This window comes from Rhipicephalus microplus, chromosome 2 (assembly GCF_043290135.1).
Source record: "Rhipicephalus microplus isolate Deutch F79 chromosome 2, USDA_Rmic, whole genome shotgun sequence".
NCBI classification, from domain to species: Eukaryota; Metazoa; Arthropoda; class Arachnida; order Ixodida; family Ixodidae; genus Rhipicephalus; species Rhipicephalus microplus.
This window is the reverse complement of record NC_134701.1, coordinates 44,658,331-44,680,782: the sequence shown is the minus strand read 5'-3', so window position 1 is coordinate 44,680,782 and position 22,452 is coordinate 44,658,331. Positions and strand designations below refer to the sequence as shown.

At 44.7% G+C, this 22,452-nt stretch overlaps 1 protein-coding gene across 1 annotated transcript in view; it reads right to left on the bottom strand.

Annotated features, from left to right (window-relative positions):
• Positions 1 to 22,452, bottom strand: part of Stam (signal transducing adaptor molecule) — a 232,534-nt gene that overhangs the window by 59,537 nt on the left and 150,545 nt on the right. Inside the window, exon 10 of the mRNA XM_075886399.1 lies at positions 16,017 to 16,104. Coding sequence (XP_075742514.1) covers positions 16,017 to 16,104 — 88 coding nt within the window. The remainder of the gene's footprint in view (positions 1 to 16,016; positions 16,105 to 22,452) is intronic.

Genomic DNA, 22,452 nt, shown 5'->3' with positions numbered 1-22,452 from the left:
TGACAATATTCTGCCATTGTCCCTCTAGGTGAGCATCGAGCTATGCCTGTTCAGTTCATTGCATCCAGAGGATTTTTCAGCGAAGCTTTTTTTTTTTTTGCGTATAGTAGAGGCCTATTTTTTGTGAATGAAGGATGAGCCTGAAATTTTGTTTGGTGTTTCTGCAAAAATTACCAAGCAACTACTGTTATTGTGTTATCAAGGAGGATGCGACAGAAACATAAGCGATTAATGCAAAAATATTCAAAAAGCCGAGTGAGTTCATGATTAAAAATACACTTAGACTACACGCAACAAAATATAACAAAAACAACACAAATGTACCACCACCAATGCGGGTGGCATCCTCAGTATGCACTGGCACAAAATGAGAGTAGGTCACCCAAGCCTATTGAATGTGTACGTAGACATAAAAGACTAGAAGTAGACAAGGCGACTTTCTCTCACCGGAACATCTGTGTAGTCTTTGCTATATTTTGTAGCGTTAAGTCTGAGTATACTATAATTACTGACGAAATGAAGCTGCCTTTTTTTTTTTTTTTTCAGAAAATTTGAGGACAATTTGGGGGGAGAGTTCATTACACGGGAGAAAAAGGTCACGAAAATTTCGTGTCACGGCTTGTTTTAGCCCGTGAAATGCGCCTCAGACACTTTTTGTAACCCGAAGTTCTTTGTTTTTCCCCATAACGAAAACGCATGGATCGACGCCGAAGTGTTTTCCAGCCGCTCGGTTCCCATGCTCCGGAGCCTGCTGTTTATAACCAGCCATGTAGCTAGCGTACCGGCTGAATGCACCCTGCGCAACAGGTGTCCCAACTAAGTTCACAACGACAAACCCGAGAATAAAAATGCAGCATCGGATGAAGGCGCAGAAACGTTGCAGTAGACGCTGCTGGTGCATCATGGGCTGTTGGCACGGATGGAGCAATTGTGCTTTGCATAGCCTCCGAGATGGCAGGTGCGTGGCGTCTGCCATTTACGTCGACGACTGCTTCTGCGTGATGCAGATACGTCGACGTGATGCAGATACGCTTCTGCGTGATGCAGATACGTCGACGACTGCTTCTGCGTGATAAAGAAGAAAGACGTCCAAGCTTTCCTTGACTGCCTAAATGGCGTCGAGACTTCCATCAAGTTCACTGTGGAAGAAAAAAAAGACGATTGCCTCCCTTTCTTGGATGCAGTTGTAAAACGTACTCCCACAGGCCTCGCCTTCGCTGTGTACCGAAAGCCAACGCACTCCGGTAGATACCTCGACTACGAGTCAGTCCACCCGGTAGCCCACAAACGCTCAGTGATTCGGTCTTTAGTTCAACGAGCGATTCGCATTTGTTCCGATGAAGAAAGCCTGCAGGAGGAGCTCCGGACCATTGAAGATGACCTGATCAAGAATGGATACCCCAAGGTTTTTATTAGGAAAACAACTAAATCCGTCATGCATAAACTGCAGTCAACTAGTCAGGCCATGCATAACACATCGTCTACAAAAAAGTGTGCATCGATTCCTTATATTCGAAATATAAGCGAAGCCCTAGCCCGTCTATTCAGAAAACGGGGTGTACAGATCACGCATGTTCCAGCAAGCAAGCTTAAGGCTGAGTTGCTAAATGTGAAAGATCCTCTCCCTCGGCAACACTTTCCTGATGTGGTCTACAAGATACCATGCGCCGATTGCGAATCGGTGTACATTGGCACGAGTGGAAATTACTGCAAACGTCTTATGCAACACAAGAATGACGTCGCCAAGGGCCACACAGTTACAAATGCACTCGCAGAGCATGCCGAGAAGGCGGGCCACGAGATAAGCTGGGACAACGCACGCATCGTAGCCACGGAGAAGAATTTTACAACCAGACTGAACCTCGAATCACTAATCATTCAGACGACAAGTAACACAATCAATAGATCATCTGGCACACTAAACCACGCGTACTCCCGGACTTTGCGTCATGCGCTCAACGTTACATAAGAACCTGTTGCTCAGCCGTCATTCCATTGTGAACAAGGAACCCGTACGGGTCCCGAAACGTCATTGTTTTGTTTGACATTGGTCAGTGACCTGTTTTTTCAACAATGCCTTTACCTGACCAGACGGCGTTCCGTCGAACTCTCGACTAAGTGCTCACAACTGTTTACCATGCTTCAAAACTATGTTTTGACTTTTATTGCGTTATTATTTTGTGATGTAATGGCTTGATTTAACGTTGTTTCTATCGTCAACGACACTGGTCCCACCGAAATGAATTGAACAGATACATTAAAAAAGTTTTTTTCTTTTTTCTTTTTTTTCAGGAACCAAAGCTGGCAGTGGATTCTTTATGTGAGTGGGTTCATTACACCAGTATTTACGGTATTTTTAATCGTAAGACTTTAGTAATTTTCTCTCTTGTAAAGGGGAGTAAATGTCACTTTCTGAAAACTTTGTTCTGCATGTCCACGCACTTCACGAGTGGATGAATACTTTATAAAAAAAATGTTGGCATTTGCACTCGAACACCCACAGCGGACCACTAGAGCGTTGAATAAGTTACTTCGTATGGCTTGCAGCTAGTTCGGCAAATTTTAACACAATATTTGAGGATTAAAAAGGTCATTGAGAAATTCCTGTCTCGAATTTCAAAAAAATGCACACAGAGCTGGTTGAGTGAACTTAGGGCCATGCTTTGATAGAAGTGCTCCAAAGCTGCCCGGATTTCTGCTCCATAGCTGTTATTCATGACTGGTCAGAATGCCTTACCTACTACCACGAAAAGAAAAGAATTCACATCCGCACAAAGTTCATTTAAAGCAGAAAGTTAGAAAAATGTCGGATGCGTGAGACTGTTTGACAGAGTACGCAGAGAAAGCCTTTCAGGGAGACTTCACTGGGAGTGATGAACTTGACAAATGTGGCACTTAGCTCGCCTAGTGGGAGAATCCTGTATAACAGCACAGCACCACTACGGTTATTTATAGGTAATATGTGACGTCATTACCACCAGACTGCAATGTATATTAAAATTCTGGCAATGTAAACAGATCAATATTTCAACAGAACTTTTTACAGTCAATTTCGGATATATCAAACTGTGATACATCGAATTATTGGCCATGTCAAACAAAAGAGAAACTTTCCTAAATTGTCCACACAAAAGCAGGGTGTTGGTTCACATCTATATTGAACTTCCACATAATGATACATCCGCTATATCGTACGCTATGTCGCGCTGAAGCCCGCAAAGTGCATTTTTCAGGGGTGGAAAAGGGTGCATGGGTATGGGAGCAATGCTGGGAGCAGGCAACTGTGGCTTTCGTAGCAGGCTTGGAACATGCAGAAAGATGTTTCGGAGCAGGCTTGTAGCAATCAGACGAGCCTTTTCGAGGAAGTTAGGCATAGTCAGAGAGAACGCTCAGATCATACATAGCCTCCTTACACAGCACCTGCAAAGCAATATTTGTCCAATGCTGCATTTTTCTAACACTATGTTAAATTGTGCGATAGTCTTATTATTACAATAGCAATCACTCTGAATCAGTTTTTACCATCACAATAGTCGTCATGTTCCGTATAAAGTGTCATTTGATAAGGTACCCCCCCCCCCCCCCGCACTGTACGTTCTTGAATGAGCAGACCCTTCTCTGTCTCTCGGAGAGTCAGTGGTGGGAATGCCTTCCAGCATTTTGGAGCAACCAGTGGAACAGGGCAAAATCTGCCTTTGGAGAAGCTGTGTTTGGAGCACGCATGGGCTTTCCGCTTTCCATGACACATGCAGAGGAAAATTTAGATGTTAGTTTAATGTAGCTCAGTGGTAGAGCATCAGACGCGTTAATCCAAGGTAGCAACAGGTTTTGATACTGCCGGGGGCAAGTTATCTTTTCATCCACCTTTTTTCTTCATATTCACATTACAATTACTTTGAATAACAACACCTATGCTTTCACTGGCATTGCTGTCTAGAAGAGTTACAACAGACATGTCATCACATGATGACAGGCATGTATGTGATAACTCTTCTATGCCTCTGCGCATGTGTAATGTAGGCATGTATGTGATAACTCTTTTATGTCTCTGCGCATGTGTAAAAGTTTCCGTTTTTCAGCCTGCACAGGAAATAAACAATTTGTAGTTTGGCGCCCACCTTTCTCTTTCCTCCCCTCATTTTCATGTTCCCAGTATTGTGCCAGTTACGAAATTTTCAGCAAACGAAGGCACCAACTTCTGTTGTAGTGTACACATACCCTGAAGAAGTACGGCCACTAGCGCAGGTCCGGTCTTAGCGAGCAACAGGGCATGCGTTATTCGTTGCCATGGCAAAAACGCGGTGCTGCTCAAGGTCAGAACACTTTGTCTGTGGCAACACCGAAACGTTGAATAGAGCCTGTTGCAAAAGGCGCGGTGGGAAAGCAAATGGCCTTATCCACGCCATGAGTGAGAAGTACTACACAGGGGTGCCACGAGCACATCTCCGTGGTAAAATTGATTCATGAAGACACCAAGACAAAGACCCGGTTGCTTGAGCGAAGGCAAAGGCGCTCGCGTCGGCTTCGAACAGATACAGGTCAGTGTAGCCTGGCCATACACCTCTGTTTGGCCGAGCAATTGCAAGGGGCAACAGAAGGAAGCACTCGCCGCGGGCGCGAAGCGCTGTTGGCAAAGTTCGACGAGCCCCAAACAATAGGAGTCGACGGACGGAAAAGAAATGCGTGCTTACCCTGTTATGTTTGGGCCAGCAATTCATCTGGGCAGACGCCATTGTGCGTAAGCCGGTCTATGGGGCAGGCTTTCAACCCCATCGGCGCCCAGTCTGCAAGACGCTGTCCAGTAGACGTTCCGGGAAACAGTCTGTCTCAACGAAAGCTTCGGGAGGCAAGCCTCTTGTTGAACGAGCTCGGTCAGCGGTAGAACGGCGCCACTGTGGCTGTCTCATTAAGACAACCTCGTGACTTCGGTTTTGTCAACTACGCGAGGACGTCTCGGCGCACTGACAGCCCGGAAGCGTGGGAGCGCACGAAGAGACCGTTCACCGAAATTGTTCGTTGGGACTGCCTGAAGCTGAAAGTAGCGTGGACCGCTGTTGACCGCTGAGTTAGCGGTCATCTCCCCGGAGGAGCGCAACTTTCCCTCTCCGGACTCTACCTCCTCGCCCTGCGGTGCCTTCAAGTCGTGGGCCAGGTGCCTGTTTGTGTGGCGCGTTCCTGTTATCGTTGGACTGTTTTGCCCAGCCGAGTGGTTCAATATCTGCACCCTTTATAGTGGGTGGACCACTAAGACTTCGTTCCCTGCTGTGTGGCAAGAGTAATCAGTGCCTCCTTCGGACGGCGGTGACGGTGGGCTATAAAAGCCAAAGCATCTTTGTAGATAGCGGAGAATCTTGTGCGGAATCATGTGAGCGGAATCTTGTGTGGAACCATGAACTGAATCTGTTGTATATATTGTGGTATTTTCTCGATCCTTGTACAGTTCCTATCTCTTTGCAATAATGTAAATAAATCTTTCGTTCTACCTCTCTTAACGCGTCTCCTCACTGGCGAGGAACGGCTAGGCGGACGGCGCTGGGATGCCATCAGCAACTCCTTCAACCCTTTACAACTGGTGGCAGTGGTGGGATGGACTTCACGACATGGTGCTGTGCTGTGGTGAGTGCTTGGTCTTTGCTATAACTATGTTTGGCGTATTCGGCATCATTTTCTACACGTTAGCCAATCGTGATGCGCTGCACCTGTTCCTGTTTTCTTCTAACTTGAAACCTCTGTTATCGATCTAACACGATATCTTAACAAAAATTTTGTTCGTGTGTGCGTGGCCTCATTCAACTTGTCAAGTCAACTGCCACTAGATAACGTCAGCACCATTAGGGCACTTCCTCAGCACGACCACTCAATGCGTGTGTCGTCACGTTTCTCTGTGCGGCACATTGACTCAGGCTCATGAGTTCACACTCACGACTACTCACACTCGTGTTCTCATTCACGTTCATACTTACGTTATACTCTATCACCCTCATGTGTGCTCAGTCTTTACACTCGCGACTACTCATACTCTGAGTGCTCACTCTCGTCCACTCAAACTCACGAGTGCGCACTCACGTTCGTCCTCACGCCTAATCACACACATGAATACTCACTCACGATCATACTCACTTCCACTCACATACGGAGTACTCACCCACGTTCATACTCACTCCTACTCACACTCACGAGTGCTAACTCACGATCATACTCACTCCTACTCACACGTACGAGTGCTCACTCACAATCATACTCACTTCTACTCACATTCAAAGTACTCACTCACATTTATACTCACTCCTATTCATACTCATGAGTGCACACTCATGTGCATACTCACTTCTACTTATGTTCGGAGTACTCACTCACGTTCATACTCACTCCTACTCACACTGAGTGCTCACTCATGTTCATACTTCTACTCACACTCTGAGTACTCACTCACATTCATACTCATTCCTACTCACATCCCTATCGCAGAAACAGCGTGATGCCAGTACGTTTTTTGGCACTGGTACACACTGGAGACGCTGGTACACACTTGTAATCACTGGCCCTTCGCTGGGCGCACTGGGAAAAAGCTCTGTCGCACTGGTAGGGGCGCTGGCTCAACTGCTGCGATGCTGTTGCGCACTGCGAAGCGCTGTAAGCGCTGGAATTTTTAATGGCAAGCGCTGGTGAATACTGGAGAACGCACTGTTTGTACCAGCGCAGCTGCAGCGTGCATGTTATTGTAGCGTGTGCCGTGGTTCGTTTCGGTGTCGTTGAATATAAAAAGCTTGATTCGACGGCAGGGAGAGATGCTACGCTAACAGATACCGAGCATACGTAAGCGGTCTTACCCAGTGCCCGGCCCAGCGAGCATTAAACCTGTCATGCCAGCCACGTTGGTATATATGCTACCAAGGCTTTTTGCTTCGTGTACACACAACTTTAAAGTGTGAGAATAACTATAAAGTATAGTTTAGACATTCATGAACCTAAATCAACTATTTCGTTTTGTGTCGATGTTCGCACAAGGAGCACTGACGATCGAACGTCGCGCTTTCAGCTACGCAGGCTGTCACCGAAAGCTGCCGGCCGCACTTAGCCGGTACTTCTCCGACTGATATGTAACAACACGATATTTTCAGTAGGTAATTTAGTACGCCTTCGTGAACTGACTCTCTGGTATACGTATTCAGCGGATTGCATTGGTATTTCTATGGATGTTTTTTTTTTAATTGTCGGTATTGATATAACTGCACATATCTGTATACTGGCACAACCGCTGTTTACTGCCAGCGGAGGCCAGAAAAACGGCTGTCGCTCGCCATCGCCACTCCGTAAATGCATATCTGTCATTGATTGACCTTCCACTTACTTCAGGTACAGTTTAGGTAACAGTTGGAAATATTGTGAAGCTCAAATGCAGAAACTTCAAGCATCGCAACTCAGCTGCTTCGAAAGCAGCCTTACCCAGTGCCCCGTCCCAGCGAGGCCTATCGTGCCGCCCGCGAGGTGTACCTGCTGCCGGCACTTTTTACTTTAAGTAGGCACAATTCTAAAGTGTAAGAATGACTGTAAAGTACAGTTAAGACATCCCTGTGCCTAAATCGACCATTTATCCGCGTGTGCGGTGCCCGCACAAGAGCGGCGACAATCGATGTGTCGTGCTTTGAGCAACGTAGGCTGTCACCGAAAGCTTCCTTCTGAGCGCAGGAGGCGGTACTTCTGTAACTTGTACGTAAGAACACGCAATTTTAAGTTGGCAATTCGGTACGTGTTAGTGAGCTAACATACTGGCCTACTTTTTCAGCAGATTGCATAAGTCATTTCTTCGGCGATTTCTTAGTTGCAGGTATCGATATAACTGCAATTATGTAATCTGGCACGCCAATAGTGTACTGCTACATCGTCGCTTGCGTGAAAGAAAAATACTCAATATTCACTCGTGTGCGTGGATATCTACCAAACAAGAAATGTAAATCACCTGCACTTGCTGACAAGTACCAAGTGCTAAAAACAACTATCAAAGGAAAAAAGACTATTGGCAGCAACAGCTGACAATCTGTAGCTGCTCCTTCAGTCATTTCGAGATTTTTCAGAGTTAAGATGTAGATGCTTCAAAAAAACTGCACTCTTGCTAATATGTGCACGTCGTTCGGTGCCCGGAAGCCGTTCGTCACTGTCGTATCAAAAGGCCATTGTTATTTGGAAAGGAATATCGTGTCAGTCTTGACTGTGCGACTTGTAAACATGAAGTTGAACGGCACGTTTTTCGGATAGTCGTTTTACAACACCATAAGCACATTTTGGCGTGGCGTAGTGGGTAGCGTACTCGGTTAGAGATCAGAAGGTAGAGAGTTCAAATCCCGTCTTGCAATGTTTTATTTTTTTTAATTTTTAATTGTTTTTGAATGCGCATTATTTTACTTATACATTTATTTAGTTATGGCGAATGGGCGCCCTCGTTTTATCCCTGGGAAGCCATTTTGCGCAGAGTACTGGCATGCTGCCGCTCCAGCGTCCCAGTACCTGCGCTGGGAGGCGCTGGTACCAGCACCATACTGGGCCCATAATCAGGCGTGGCGCTGGACGCTGGTACCCAATGGCGCTGGTTTTTGCAATAGGGATCCATAAGTACTCACACGTTCATGCTCATTTCTACTCACACACACTCCTACTCACTCACGTTTATACTCGCTGCTACTCGCACTCATGAGTACTCACTCATACTCACCACATTCAAATGAGAGGGGGTGAGTGAGTGTACTCATGAGTATGTCGAGCTATGGACAGATGGCCTTCTATGAGCGATTTTTAGGCTTCATCCATCAATTGTCGAGAAAGGAGAAAGCAATTTTTTGCATACTTCGATAATTAATTGTGAAGTGCAGGCCGCGTGCTGCGCTATAATATTTGGCTCGCGTGTTCTCGGGAGCCTCTACTATCAATCCGCAGTGTTTTGTGACCATGCTCAAAAAGTGTCGCAGGGTCCTCTTAGGTGCCATTGCTATTGCCAACATGTCAGTCGTGGAGAAATGCTTTGTTGTTTGCGCCGTAAAAAGCCTTCCGTCTTCAACAAGCAGATGTGTGTAATTCATTTGCAGGCTGATTGGCTCCTTCTGCAGTGTTGCGCCAGTGTACCTCACAAGTCTGATGCTCATCCCAAATATGCCTCCGGGATAGCATCATCTGTTTCTTGTGCGTTGCAAGGTCCCGGCTGTCTAAAACTGCGCTACTTAGTGACATTTTCGCACTAGTTCTGTGTTCACAGGTTGTTAGGCAGCTGCAAGTAGAAGTTCGGTCTCCAGATTGCGATCATGCGTCGTACTCGTTGCAAAATATTGCACACGCGTCTCTCGAACCAATTGTCATAGCGCTGACTCGTTGGCGGGAAGGATCAGATCTTTCGACCTTGCGATGATGATCACCATAAGACAGATCTTTGTACTCGCGATCGAGCATGTTGTAGTTTGAAACATTGGGCACGACGGCCATGCACATTGTAGCTGCGCTTCCTGCTTGAAATCGTGGCTGGGCCTAACTCCGCCCAAAATTGCCGGGCGAGACTGTCGTGCTAGCAGATAAGCGAAAGCAACCGTAATGTGCTTTGTTGCAAGCAACAAATCACACAGGCCGCTGGCTCCATTTATCCGCCAATAGGCATCTTGCGCATCGGTAGCTGACCCCGCCCCGGTCGTGCTCGCCCCGTACTGATCGCTTGGAAATGCGGTGACAGCGGCCAGCAATTTCGTGTGGCAGTGATCCAACACGCAAAATCAAGCACACTGCGTGCCCATTTTTGTCGCCGTAGCTAAGCATAAGTAATTATCACCAGACCGGAGATGCGCGGACTTCGTTCTTAAAACGTTACGCTAAATCTGCGGCGCTATTCTTCTCCTGAAAGTATACCAAGCAATGTTTGAAGTCAAAAGTTATTGAATTTAGGATGATCTCAGTAGAAAAGTTCGCTGTAAAGGAGTCCTGACGACCCTCCTGGCCTCACACTTTAGACAATGATATTCCAATGTCCGTTGTACCGGAATCCATTGTAAATGAAGCTCAATAAAGGGAACAAATAGGGAGGTCAGCGTAACCCCACGAATCAGTATGTAGTATCCGAATGTTTGTTGCAAGCGGATTCGTCATAACTTGATTAGAGCAACAAATACACGACACACTCAGGCACACGTACACCCAGACATCAAACGTGACTGTATTGTGTGTTTACACTTAAATTAAGTTTTTAGAAAGGATCTACCAACTAGGCCAACAACCAGTTCTGTTAGAACCTTACCTACGAAATCAAGAGTTTGCCGAAAGCTCGTCTAGTCGGTAGTAATCATGGTCAAAAGTTGAAAGCAAGATGCCAACCAAAAAATATGTTAGAAATAACACAAATGTTTTGGCTCCTGTGCGGGGACCTTGTTCACAAATGAAGTATTTATTTGTGAACAAGGTCCTCGAAACAGGAGCCAAAACATCTGTATTATTTCGAACATAACTTTTTGTCTTTATTTGTGAAACGCACTATCGCAAAAAAAAAATGCGCTATCGTGTCCTGCGATGTTTCCTTGCGGCCTCTGGTGCCATGTGACAACTTCGTGTGTGTCATGACCACTGACAACAGCGTTCGGTAAATCAATGAATTTTGTAACTTATTGGCGTATCCGGCGCCATCTTAGACGAGAGTGTAGCAAGCAACTTCATTGGTCCAGACAACGTTGTAGCTGTTTCTGATTGCATCGATGCATATATTATGGCCAACGTCGGTGGCACCGAAGTGGCCCTGTACAGTTATGAAGACGTTAATGCCACCACTGTTACCCCAGAACAACCTTTTACCACGTTAACAAACCTGCATTAGCATTCAGCATCAATGACTGCTGTTGCGCAGATGGTGCCGATTTGCTTATTTAGAAAGCTTCGATGATATTGGGGATCACTTGATGAGCTTGACGGCTTGCAAAAAGCAAGACAAGTTTACGGACCATTTTCATGCGAATTAAAATGCTTTAACTTGCAAAAGAAGATGTCACTTTGTTTTAAATGCTATGCATATCTTAGCAAACTTCGACGATTTTCAGTGTATCTATCTGATTGATTTATATGTAAAGTTTAACGTCCCAAAACCACCATATGATTATGAGATGCCGTAGTGGAGGGCTCTGGAAATTTTTACCAACTGGGGTTCTTTAACGTGCACCCAAATTTGAGCACACAAGCCTACAACATTTCCGCCTCCATCGGAAATGCAGCGACCACAGCCAGGATTCAATCCCGCGACCTGCGGGTCAGCAGCCGAGTACCTTAGCCACTAGACCACCACGGTGGGGCTCAGTGTATCTATTTATCTAGCCGCCTACGACTTTTGGCTCACCTGGCCGTTTCGATAATGATATCAATACCAAAATTGGTATGGCATAACATGACTGTATGAACAACATATTTGATTAGTCATAACATAAAAATCTTTACATGTATGTCATGAATGTCATGATTTACAATTCATGGTACTGCAGCTCTTCCGGTGGTTTCGTTCACATGGCATGTTGCAAAACTGGTGTGGTATGACATGATTGCATGGCAATCAAAAGCAACAGACCCTAACATAAACATCATGACTTACATGTTGTGTAAGTCATGACTACATGCCACGCTTATGGTGCGATTGCGGTTGTTTCTCTAGCTTCACATATACTAAATTTGATATCACGGGATGTGAATGAATGACGAAGGTATTTGACTGGTGTAAACATGTAAATCATGAGATGCGTGTCATGCAAGGAGGTTATACTAAAGCTTCTGGAGTGACGGAGGGGCTTCGTGGCTGAAGCCGACGTGCCTAACAAGATGGTTCTCAACACGCCTGCGATCACTTCTTGAGACAATGATGATGCGCTCTTGCGTAGCAAATGGCTGTGCGAATCATATGAAGTGAAAACTGGGCATAACTTTCTATGAGTAAGGAGGCATGCTTCCCTCGCTTTTCCTCACATATTTTTGGAACTACGACTGCATTCGCGTGTACAAATATTTCGTTTTCGTGTCCGGGTGCACAGAGACACTATGAATCATGTTTGTGCGTTTCAAGATTACAAAGACACCATAATGCATGGCACATGGCAGTGTGCTCTGAGGCGAGAAGGTTAAGCATCAATAAAGAATGACGACTAATGTTCAGTACACATGTTGTAGCATGCTGCTTCGATGAGAATAACGAGACGATGGGCTTGTGACATTACTACCGTGTTTGCATAGTTTCAAGCGCCCTTACGAAAGCCAGTACATGAGTGCGCTTAAACAAGTGAGCGCTTCGTTTTTAAAAGGTAGTGAATGCAGCACCTGCTCCAGGTTTCTGGGATTTTCAGTTTCTTACATCTGCATGAGTACTACACTCCAAGGCCGAAACTTCTGATGTTGTGATATGCCTCTTTTTATGTATGAGAAAAGGAAACGAGCTCCTCTGCAAATTCTGGGAAAAAAAACACTTTCGCCTTAAGTGCCCGTCATTGATGGAGCTCAAAATCCCCTACCCCTAAACTTCACTTACGAAGGAGTGGTACACGCAAAAAATAACAGCATATATCCATGAAGTGAATGATGATGAGTGGGGCGAAGCGTCAGTCTATCCATCCGTCTGTCTGTGTGTTTGTTTGTCCGTCGTCCGTCCTTGCCTCCGTCTGTCTGCCCGTCTGGCCAAGGTAACGCAGGACAAGGTAAGAGGAAGAGGAGCTTCGCCTCTAAAAAAAATTAAGAGGAAGAGGAGCTTCGCCTCTAAAAAAAAGTAATCGGTGAACGAGGTACAATTAACAGCTGAAAAAGATGGGTAAGACGTCTTGGCAGAATCAATGGTGCCTTTTAAAATGTATTAAGGGTTCTCAAAATTTCATTGACCATCTAACGAAGCAGATCTTATTATCGGATGAAAGATTGGAAGTGCTCCAAGCATATTTTTGTGCGAATGTTTAGGAGCTTCTGAAACAATCCATGAAAAGACGGATACCCCCAGAATAATTAAAAGAGTTTGCACAGAAGCTGACTATTATTCACCAAGGGTTTATGACTGTGTGTGAGCGACACTTATATTTTTGCTGCATGTCCTCACAGGGTAAATATGCTGAGAGGAAATTTTTTTTTATCACGCCTAAAACGCTGTGTCAAAGAAAAATAAAGCACATGAACTAGAAAGTCACTCCCAACTTCCCACACTTCCTAAAATAATAAGCAGCTGTTTAAATAGCTATAACGAAACGCACGGCCACAAGCGCATAGAGCCTTCAGGCGGTACAAGGCAGTCACCGCCTCCTTCTGCCCTTAGCAATATGGCTGCTGCGGCTTCACTTCGATACATGGGCAGGTATGCGGAAACGCCACTCCAAAAGTTTTAGCATAACATCATTGTGTCATGCAAGAACATGACTACATGCCATGCTCACAATGCACTCGCCGCCGTTTCGCTGGCTTCACATATACACTCAAACCTCGTTATAACAAAGTTGAAGGGGAGCCATAATTCTTTTGTTACATAGATTACAACAGTTTGTGGCAATGTATGTTCAGATGGGAGCACACTTATAAGCATGCAAAGAAGGAAATCGTCTCGCGACCAATGTTACCGCTACACGACCATGCGAGCCACGGAAAATAAACTCGGTTGAATCTCATTAATTTGAACTTTCGGGTAATTCAAACTCGCGCTGAGGTCCCGTCAAAGCTATATGTAATGGGCGAATACGCCCTGTAATTGTAATGCGGAAGCATGTGCGACGGTTAATTAGAACATACTGCGCTCCGAAAATGCTCTCGGCACCATGCCCTATCCCGTGGCGGCACCTCTCAATGCAGCGTGCGAAGAAGGAAAAGAAGAAAAGACAAGAAAAGACAGTAGCAAATTGTTTACTCTCTCTCAAATGCCAATCTGTGATGCGCCTGTGCCACGCTTCTCTATTTTTTGTCTCTGCACGTAGAGACCCCTTTCTTTTCAAGGCCGCGGGCGGAGAGAGAGGAAAAAAAAAAGAATGCTGTCGCGGAGAGTCCTCCTCTCTCAGTGCAGAGGGTAAAAAGCCTTGGTAGCAGCAGAGATGAGGTCGTTGTCGTGATAGGGAAATCGCTTTGCACCGCGGCGCCACTTCTCGGTCATGTGACCCACTGAGCGCTTCCTCAATCCTATCCGCTGGCTGTGTGAGAAGGACAACTCTCTTGGACGCGCGGGGCGTGGCTGTATGCTCGGCGCGGAAGTTTTGAAAGAGCCGTGCCAAACGAGCGTCAAACTTCGCAGAAAACGATATAATTAACACATAACGGTTGTTCTTTTTTTAGACTATTTTATAGGCTAATTTAGTTCCTTATATCCATTTACCAGTCAATTTTACTTCGTCACAGAGAGGTTTAAAATGCATGGTTCTCAATGGAGCTTTAAAGGGAAATTTCATTATATTCTCTATATCGTTATATCCCAACACGTTATAACCAGGTTCGAGTGTACCTGATTTGAAATTACGCGACAAAATGACACATCAAAACATGATAATCATGCATGTATGTGACGTAAAACATCACTACATTCTACGCTCATAGTGTGCTCCCTGTCCCTTCACATATACCACATTTGGTGTTGCGTGACATCAATAGTTGACGAAGGTATTAGCTCCGACAACGAACACTGGCGTCGCTGTGGTCGCAGCGATGTGATGTCACGGCAAGGACTCGCCATGTCCGCCGCCGCTTGTCTCCTTTTTCTGCATCTGCAGCATACCTACTTATAGCGATACGTTGATTACTCCTTAATTATGTGATGCAAATTTTTTTACTATACTGGGTGCGAATCAACATGTCAGTGCTGATTAAAATTTTTGAAAAACTGTTTCAAAGCCTGCAATGCTTTAAAATTGGCGTGCTCGAAATAGGCAGACAATAATGACAGTGTGCACCAACAGTCTCGTGAAAAGGGACATTGACCAAAGAAGACAAGTCTCCTGAAAAGGGACACTGACCAAAGAAGACAAAGTGTTTGTGTTTATGTCTTTGCTCTTAGCTGCTGCATAAAACACGCTGTTGGTTTTTAGACTAAACATCTCTGTGTTCTGCTTACGGTGAACCGTGACAATATAAGCCTTCAATTCACATATTTTGTATTTTGCATTATCAACACATCAAACTATTTCACAATTCTTTCAATTCAATATACACGGGGCCAAATGTATAAGCCAGTAAATTTTGTATTTGGTAATGCAGAGAAATCTTCAACTCCTCAAAACTTTCACGTGTGCATAAAAAGAACCCTAACATCAGCCATAAGACCCGACAGTGCATGCACAATTATTTTGTCACTTTTTTCCTCAAAGATAGAAAGCAAAATTATTTAAGTGGAGCATGTTTTCTAGATAAGCATCTAGCAAATAGGACCACAGCAAGGTATGTTATTGCTATAAATAGTAGAAGACAGCAGTAGAGGAATAAATTTTTGATTGATTGATTTGTGGGGTTTAACGTCCCAAAACCACCATATGATTATGAGAGACGCCGTAGTGGAGGGCTCCGGAAATTTCGACCACCTGGGGTTCTTTATCGTGCGCCCAAATCGGAGCACACGGGCCTACAACATTTCCGCCTCCATCGGAAATGCAGCCGCCGCAGCCGGGAATTGAACCCGCGACCTGCGGGTCAGCAGCCGAGTACCTTAGCCACTAGACCACCGCGGCGGGGCAGGAATAAATTTTGAAAACATTCTCAAGCACGATCGATTTGTGGGGTTTAACGTCCCAAAACCAAAAACATTCCCAAGCATGAAGGCATTTGTCCTTCACTGGGATCGTGTAAACAGCAAACCTTCTCTACAAAGACTGCATGAGCGCCTTTCTAAGTTATCAGAGTCTGTCAGCTTTGTACGAGTCATTTCACTGACAACAAACTATTTAGTTCTTCAAAAATCATTCTGCTCACCTCCTGCCATGAACACCGCGTGAAAACGCTCATACAGAGAATAGCTGAGCCATTTTTGTAAAATAACTTGAATGCTACTCCGTTCTTATGAGGCTTACCCTCCAAGGCAACCAGTTCTGGAGGATCGGGCTGGCCACTTCGAGGATTCGCGTCATGCAACCGCTGAAGGGTTTCGTCAATTTGGGCCTGCACACACAAATAAATCACCATATGAAATAAAACATCATTGTAGATCAACAATGAGATAATCAATCAATGAATAAATTATTTGTGCATTCCTGATGCAAACCACCAGGTACGTTGAGAAGACGCTATAACTGCTCTTTTATCAATAACTGAGCTCTCACTTTTGTTCACAGAGATGTGATCCATAATCATTGTTGGCGCCAACAGTATTAAAATAACTGCTTGAACATACACATGACTCACAAGCACAACAACCACGTTAGGAAGCATGGCACGAAAGCCAATGATGACAAGCCCATGCCAATGCGACCGCTATAAAATCCATTTCTAAGGTCTCATTTTTGGCAACAGCATGCTCTTTAGTACAAAAAAAAAGCTTTGTATTTGAATGGCATCTCAAGACCATGCTTTTCCTCGTGGAAATCTGGCAAACATTATGCACCAACTTGAGGTCATGATCAGTATATGGGGAAAAAAAATCAAGCCTGGTCAGGTGATTCAATAACGAGAGAAAACATTTATTGTGTAAAGCTTGTGAGTGAAAGTGGGAGAGTGGAGGATCTCAAACTCAACATATTTCAGTCCAACTGTCGATACGCAAGAGACAGAAAATATACAGAGTCGCAAGTTCAATACACCCCAGACAGTAGGTATAAATGTTTCTAAAGGGGGCTCTCGACCCTATTCGATATGGTACATACACAAAGAAACCAATAAGAGTTGAGCCTTCCGTCTAGGAATTGCAAACCTATTGACAACCGTAATTCAGCAAAATGTGTACATCCTCCCCACCGCTTCTTTTTATTTTCCTTCATACAGCGAAGTGAGAGGTCTGTTATACGAACCACTGCTTTCAGGATCTTTATGTGCATGCGCTTATGTGCCTGCCATTTGTATAAAAAAAAATGTGTTGTTTACTGTTCTACACAGTATTTTCATTTCCATAAATAGATTATGCATATTCAGAGTTCGAAACGCATGTTTATTTTCACCATTTCAAAAATTTTATTCATAATTTGCTAGCCCCAAATCTCGATAAGAATTCGTAACAGTGTATAATACCTCCGTTCAGTTGAATTTGTTCTGGTTTCGGGTCAATATCAAGGGCACGCGGATTCCTGCAATCAGCTTTATATTTAGAGGAATGAAGGAAGTCTTTATTGAGAATAGGTTCATGTCACTTGGTTTTATTCTCAGTGAACGAGTGCCGCGAATGCCAAAAACGAAATTCACCTGAAGCAGATGCGAAGCTTCTACTTTCCATCAATCCCATTGTGGTTGGAGAGTCTGGTGTCTAGCCTGTTGGTACATAGCCTGGAATCTAGGAACCCAGTGTTCATAAAACACATACACAAGACAAATGAGACAACCACATACGCTGTGGCTTGTGGCCGTCATGTGCTTTTTACAGGCTGGGTTCCTCAATTCCAAGCTATGGTGGCCGAAGTATTGTTCAATCAGCTTCACGTGCCCACTGTGGACATTTCAAAAAATTAATTTGAGCGTAAACACATGGCACATTCATGCACACACACACAAAGGCATCAAACATGCGCAGCACTATGTTTGTGTGCGTAAATGTGTTATGTGTTCATGCTCAAATTAATTTTTTGTAATGATCTACCAAATATAGCCCAACAACAACTTCTTCTACTCGCGTAGACACTCGAGCCAGATTCCCCTCTAGGTTTTGTGATATGAAATTTTACCCTGAAACTGTGGCCTTCTCAATCAGCATCAACAGTGCGCTTGCCAATCACCGAGGACACTGTGGTGTGAAAATAATCGCTGACTTTTGTCGTTTTTGGTAAATGTGGGGACGACCGATGTGGCCAGAGCCTTCAGTATTGTACGATGTTATGCGCCTTTATCGCGCAGAATTAGCGCATTCGTGGCGGCTTCGTGATAGAAAAAAAAAAACGACGAATAGTGGCGCACTGGCGCCGCGCCGCCTTTACGGCACAACGGGGATGGCGGCGTGCCCGCTCTGAAAATTTCGACGGCGGCACCAAGCTGCACAAAGAAGCCAGGCAGCGGCGGCGCACTTGCCCGGAACACCACCATACTTCACCTTCATTCTAGCCTGTTGCTGTCGGTAGTCTTCTCAACGCATGCAGTTTTTTTTCCAAAACGCGACGCTTTTTCTGAGTTTGTGTTATCGTCTAGCAGTAACGTTTTGCTAATAACTGAGACATGGCTAACAAATGATGTAACAGATGCAGAGGTGCTAGATCACTTACCAGGATTTCACCTCTATCGGAAGGACCATACGGGCGCACGAAGGGCGGTGTTTTAATAGCCGTGCATCAACAATTATCGTGCTCTTTGGCCAGGACCGACGCTCCCGTGCTTGAAATTCTCTGGGTCGTTTGCCGTGCTTGCCCCCATACCGTTCTTATAGATGTCTGTTACAGGCCTCCACATAGTATCCCAGCTTTCACATCTAAACTAAACAACGATCTGAGAAACCTTAGTAAGCGTTGCTCAAGAGTGGAGATACTCGTTTTTGGAGATTTCCATTTTCCTCAAATAGTTTGGAGTGGTAGCGTCCCGTCAGCTGTAGGCTGTGAGTTCGCAGGTGATTTCGTAGACTTCTGTCTCAACTGCAATCTAACCCAACTGGTATCCCAACGAACACGCGTCACAGAAAGCAATTCCAACATCTTAGATTTATAGCTAACTGGTTATCCAGAGAGCCTATCATCAATTATATATCTATGCACCATTAGTGACCACAAGGCAATCCACAGGACTTTATCGTTTCTGCCTATAATATGCGATTTAGTCACTAAAATGATCCGCCTTTATGACAAAGGCGATTATAGTGCCTTTAATAATGAACTGGCGTCTTTTCTTCCCGAATTCGAAAGAATAAGTCAAACACGCTCTGTTAATAAAAAACTGCGTCATATTTAAAGGTAAGCTAACACTCTTGTTGAGAAGTTTATTCCAGAAACCATGTTCACTGCAAACCCTAATAAGCCATGGTTTTCCCATACACTTAAGAAATTAAAAAAACAAGAAGAAACGTCCATTTTGATCAGCTAAACAGTCTAAGCTCTCATCAGCATGGGACAATTATTATGCTGCTGAAGATGATTATCTAGGGCTATACAAAACGCTAAGCACTCCTTTTTTTCATGAGGAGTTACATAAAATGCTTGCCAAAACAGCCCTTGCGAATTTCGGCGGGTGACGAACTTTCAGGAGATGCGCACAATAGGTGTTCTAAAGGCGAATGGTGATGCAGCTAACAACATTGAATGTGCGAATGTTTTTAATGGCACTTTTTTTCTGTTTTTATGAACGAAAGTGCATTTTCCTAGCTTTCTTCACCCTCTAGTATCACTGAGCCTATGTCCCCAATTATTTTTTCTATGAGCGGGATCATTTCGACCATAGAAAATATTAAGCTTTCAGCGTCTGCAGGCGTGGATGATATCAACTCAAAACTCTTAATAAACATTAAACATGTGTGTGCCGCGTACCTAACTTTGTCATTTTCGCAGTCATTATTATCAAGCATTTTGCCACCAGACTGGAAAATGGGGAAGGTTGTTGCAGTCTTTAAATCAGGTAACAGAGACTCGCCACTAAATTTTCGTCCCATATCTTTAACTGGTGTACCCTGTAAAATCATGGAACATGTCATATACTCCCACATCATCAACTTCTTAGATTCAATACACTTCTTTCACCCCTGTCAACATGGATTCCGAAAAGGTTATTCTTGCAACACACAGCTTGCCATTTTACTTCACGATCTACATTCTAACCTTGACTATACATTCAGACTGCTGCCATTTTTCTAGATTTTTCTAAAGCATTCGATACTGTCCATCACAAACGCCTCATTCTAAAGTTATCTCTGTTGAATCTAGACCCCAACGTACTTGCATGGATCACATCTTTCCTGACTAATTGCTACCAGTTCGTTCTTATTGACAATCATTCTTCTAACCGGCTGCCTGTAACATCAGGTCTCCCACATGAGTCTGTCCTAGAACCTTTTTCCCTCATTTATATTAACGATCTACCAACGTAGGCATCATGCGGCAGAACAACATCATTCCCCTCCTCTCTCTACACAGAGAGTTGCCTACACGGATGCCTCATACATGGCTCCTACGGGCTCGTCTGGCTTCCCATTAGCGCTTGGGCTTTGATTTCATGGTTTCGGCGCAACTCTGCTCACAAATGAGGAATTGAGGAATGCTACCGAGGTCTTCCGATTTGTAGCAGTTTTCGGAGCAGCCATATTTTCTTTGGGAGCACTTTGCAGCAGCAAAATTTTTCATTTGGAGCCTTCTGGAACAGCGAAAATTTCTATTTTGGAGCAATGTGGAGCAGCTAACTTCAAATCCTGAAGAAGAAGGACGTTGCATTTGCATTCAAGGACATGAAAAATTATTCTGACGCTCTTGTGAAGAACTAGAAATACTTAGATTCGTTGCAAATTGCATGGAGTCAATCATCTTAGAAGCACTTCCTATTTCAGTCGATAAAATAATGGCATCATGGTGTTGTGCATTTTGGAAAAACTTGCTCAGTGATAATTTCTGCAGCAAATAAACAAAACACTGGCTGAACAAAATTGTACTTCATGAAATAATAATATAAACACACCTATGTGGTTATCAGCAGATATGGTAGACAAACACTGTGACTTATAACGCTAGAAAATCACACAGTCCCAAGTGCATTTCCCTAGGATAACTTCAAGAATATAAAAAAGGTTCTTTTTCTTCATAACTGACTAGACTGCTGGGCGTAACATGACGTCATTCAGCTAGTCTCAGAAAGCCAACTTCCTCCGGCACTCATATCTGTGCTGAAACTACACTATTTAACAAACTTAAATTTCCTTTTGCAGCAATATTTCATGTGGCTAGGGGGTTCTGTCTATACTCGCAAAACACCCCTTGCCGTGTATTCTAAAAAGCAGTGCATAAAAAATCTCGCAGGGTACCTTATGCATACGCCTAAGACAACTCGAAGGCAAGCTCAATTTTGTTTTTAATGGGATAGCAATTAGTTGAGCCCACATATAACGGCCCTACTTAAAACAAACTTTTGCTTAAAACAAACAATATCTGCGTGACCATGAAAATATACAATGTTTCAATGGCACAAAATCGCACTTATAACGAACATCTCCGAGCGCCGCCGATCAGTTATAGCGAACGGAGTTGGCACTCTACCGACTTCCCGGGAAACTGATTTCTACCACCGATCAGGCATCGGCGAGGTACCCATAGATTCTTATTGTTAAACGTCGAACTTTCCTCCGCACCTTTCTAGTTGCCACTATCCCTGACTGCCTCTTGTTACGCGCCTTTCCATCCTTTGTCTCCCTTCTATTCCGAGTACCCCGCATCGCCAGACGAGGTCCGCGTTTTTACACTGCCACCGATCTTTCGAAAACCGGTCGGCCATCTCTCCTGTTTATGATCGCTGGTACTGTCATTGGCGTCGCCGGCTTGGAGTGACCAGACATTTTGCCAACATCGTTGGCTACCGACAGTATCTGATCGTCTGTGTCTTGTCTTAATGTATAGTTCTAGTGCAAGCCCATACGCTACCCCACCGACTCTGATAATTCGCAATTAATTTCGTGTTTAGGACCTGTTCTCGCTCACTTGGCACTCTGCTCGGCATATCCCCTGCATGCCCTCCGCACACATGCGGAAATGTAAAAACGGCTGTTAGTTTGCACGGAATGAATCGCGAAATATCGAAGTCGGTGAGGCCAGGCGAACCCGCCAGCGCAAGAAAATTCTTGGACAAGAGGCCTTCAATTATTTGAACACCGCGGCACACGCCGATCCAGGCAGCCATGCTTTGATTTCTACGTGCGCAGGCACTTTTTCAAGCTTTTCTAGGTGCGACTTGCGTTATTCGTGGATCTTTTAAGCAAGCTACCCGCCCTGCCTCCTTTCCGCATGTTTTGGTTTTCAAGGTTGCTTCCAGCCGTAACTCCCCTCTCTTCACTCGATCAGAACTCCTTGCCCTTCTCTCGCAGATCTGCTCTCCTTTCTTGATCACAACTCCTTTGCTCGTCTCCACCCCCCTGCGAAGCCAGCCAGGCTGGCTCGAATTCAGAAGTTTCATTTTCTGTCTAAAAAGGTGCCAGAGCTGTACCACGCATTCTGGCATGTGTGTCCCGTGCGCGCCTCTTGCTTGCTCTTGGTGTGCTTGTGTGGTCAGGATGGTGGACGGGAGACCTTGCACACTTTTTCCTGCCACTCAACGAAACGTCAAAAGTGTGACCGCTTGGCTTGGGCGTAATCCACGCAATAGGTGCCACGTTGCGGAGCGCTTGCTCATAGCTGTTGACCACCTGGCAGC